This window comes from Leucoraja erinacea, unplaced genomic scaffold (assembly GCF_028641065.1).
Source record: "Leucoraja erinacea ecotype New England unplaced genomic scaffold, Leri_hhj_1 Leri_828S, whole genome shotgun sequence".
NCBI lineage: Eukaryota > Metazoa > Chordata > Chondrichthyes > Rajiformes > Rajidae > Leucoraja > Leucoraja erinaceus.
This window is the reverse complement of record NW_026576760.1, coordinates 1273-3344: the sequence shown is the minus strand read 5'-3', so window position 1 is coordinate 3344 and position 2072 is coordinate 1273. Positions and strand designations below refer to the sequence as shown.

At 48.7% G+C, this 2072-nt stretch overlaps 1 protein-coding gene across 1 annotated transcript; it reads left to right on the top strand.

Annotated features, from left to right (window-relative positions):
• Positions 1–228: 228 nt before the first annotated feature.
• Positions 229–1610, top strand: LOC129694852 (ribonuclease inhibitor-like; the record flags this gene model as incomplete). Its single annotated transcript, XM_055631611.1, has 3 exons — positions 229–694; positions 1198–1284; positions 1440–1610. Coding segments are annotated over exons 1-3 (377 nt in total), but the record flags the coding sequence as incomplete, so codon positions are not given.
• Between the last annotated feature and the right edge of the window lie 462 nt (positions 1611–2072).

The following is a 2072-nucleotide window of genomic DNA, read 5'->3' as shown; positions in this document are numbered from 1 at the left end:
GGTCCTTTTCCTTAACTCTCCTCCCAACTCCCTAAATCCTCCCTTCAGGACCTCTTCCCTTTTTTTACCTATGTCATTGGTACCTATATGTACCACGACCTCAGGCCCCTCTCCCTCTGATTTCAGGATATCTTGGATGCGTTGAGACACGTCCAAGACCTTGGCACCAGGGAGGCAGACCACCATCCTGGTCTCCCGACTGCTGGTTCCTGCCTCTGCTCAATTATAGAGCCTGCCTCAAACTCCTGTCTGAAGCACACAGCACGACAGATGGGCGATTTGAAATATTTCTCCGTTTTGTCGCTGGTCTCTCCTCCCCACAGTCAGCTCGGGTCCTGGAGGAGTTTCTGGGTCCATTTCCTAATGAAACATCCGGCCAAGTGATTGACTGGGTGAAGGAGGAGGTTAAACGCCGGGCTGGAAACACAGAGAGTGACGCTGATAAACGGAGCCTCCTGAACACGTTTCACTACCTGTTCGAGTCTCAGAATCCTGCATTGGCTCAGCAGACACTGGGATCTGTGGAAACACTTTCATTCTATGAACTGGGACTGACGCCGATTGACTTTGCGGTCATGTCTCATGTCATCGGGATCTGTGATACAATCAAACACCTCAATCTGGAGGACTGCCGCATTCAGTGTGAAGGTCTCCAGCGGCTGGGACCTGCTCTGCATAAGTGTCAGTACTTGAGGTAACTGTCCGTTTGACGTTAACACTGAACTGTAAAATTGTTTCACTATTTTGGTATTAAGTCCAGCACCCCTTTTACTGGGCCGAGCGACCATCACTGTGTATGGGGGGCACCCCTCCTATTTTACCCTCCTCCATCCCCCCCCCACCCTCGGGTCACCAGTGGTCAACTCCGTCCCCCCTCCCACTGGTCACCAGTGGTCGACTCGGTTTAACCTCCCCCGGGTCACCAGTGGTCGACCCCTTCCCCCCTCCCCGGGTCACCAGTGGTAGACTCCGTCCCCCCCTCTCCTGGGTCAGGCATGTTGTAGCCGTTCTCGTCACAGGGAACATTTCACAGTCGTCGGGGAATAAGAATAAATGGTGAAAGACTCCAAACACCGCAACCACAGAGATGTATTCAATCATTTGCTGAGGTGCTTCCAGAAATATTAATTTCTGAGAAGTTATCTCTGCCCCAGAGTTTGTATCAGTTTGTTTCTTACTCTGTCTGTTTGTGTTTAGACTGGGTTTCAATGACCTGGGAGATTCTGGAGTGAAACTGGTATCTGCGGCTCTGCAGAACCCGGACTGTAAAATACAGACTGTGAGGTAAGTCCCAGACTGTGAGAGATTGTGTTTACACTCACTGGGTGACTGACACTGAATATTAATATGATCAGTAATTGTGTCACTGATAAACACTGGGGATTTGCACCGTCTCCTGTCTCTCTGTGTCCCTCAACCTCACTCTGTCTCATCTCCAGGCTGGCTTATGTCGGTCTCACAGATTCTGGAACCAAGGATCTCGTCTCCGCTCTCAGTACAAACCACTCACTGATGGAGCTGGACCTGAGTGGTAATAAACTGGGAGATTCTGGAGTGAAACTGGTGTCTGCAGCTCTGAGGAACCCGGACTGTAAAATACAGAGTCTGTGGTAAGTCCCAGACTGAGAGAGATTGTGTTTACATTCACTGGGTGTCTACTGAGTTAATAATAATAATAATAATAATAATAATAATAATAATAATAATAATAATAATAATAATAATAATAATAATAATAATATTGTCATTGCACGTCAGTGCAGCGAGATTTAGTATGCAGCTTCCAGCCGATGAAAAAGTAAAGTAAAATAAATAAATAAATAAGCTGTGTGCCGTGGTCATCCGAGGGAGACAGTCCAGGGGGGGTGGGGGGCACTCAGCAGGGCCGGTTCAGAGCCACTATAGCTCTTGGAATAAAGCTGTTTCTGAGTCTGAAGGTTCGGGCGTAGAAGGCCTTGTAATGTCTGCCGGAGGGAAGTAGTTCGAACAGACCGTTACAGGGATGCGATGAGTCATTATGGATGCTGACGGCCTTCCTGAGGCACCGTGTGTGGTAGATGCCCTCCAAGGCT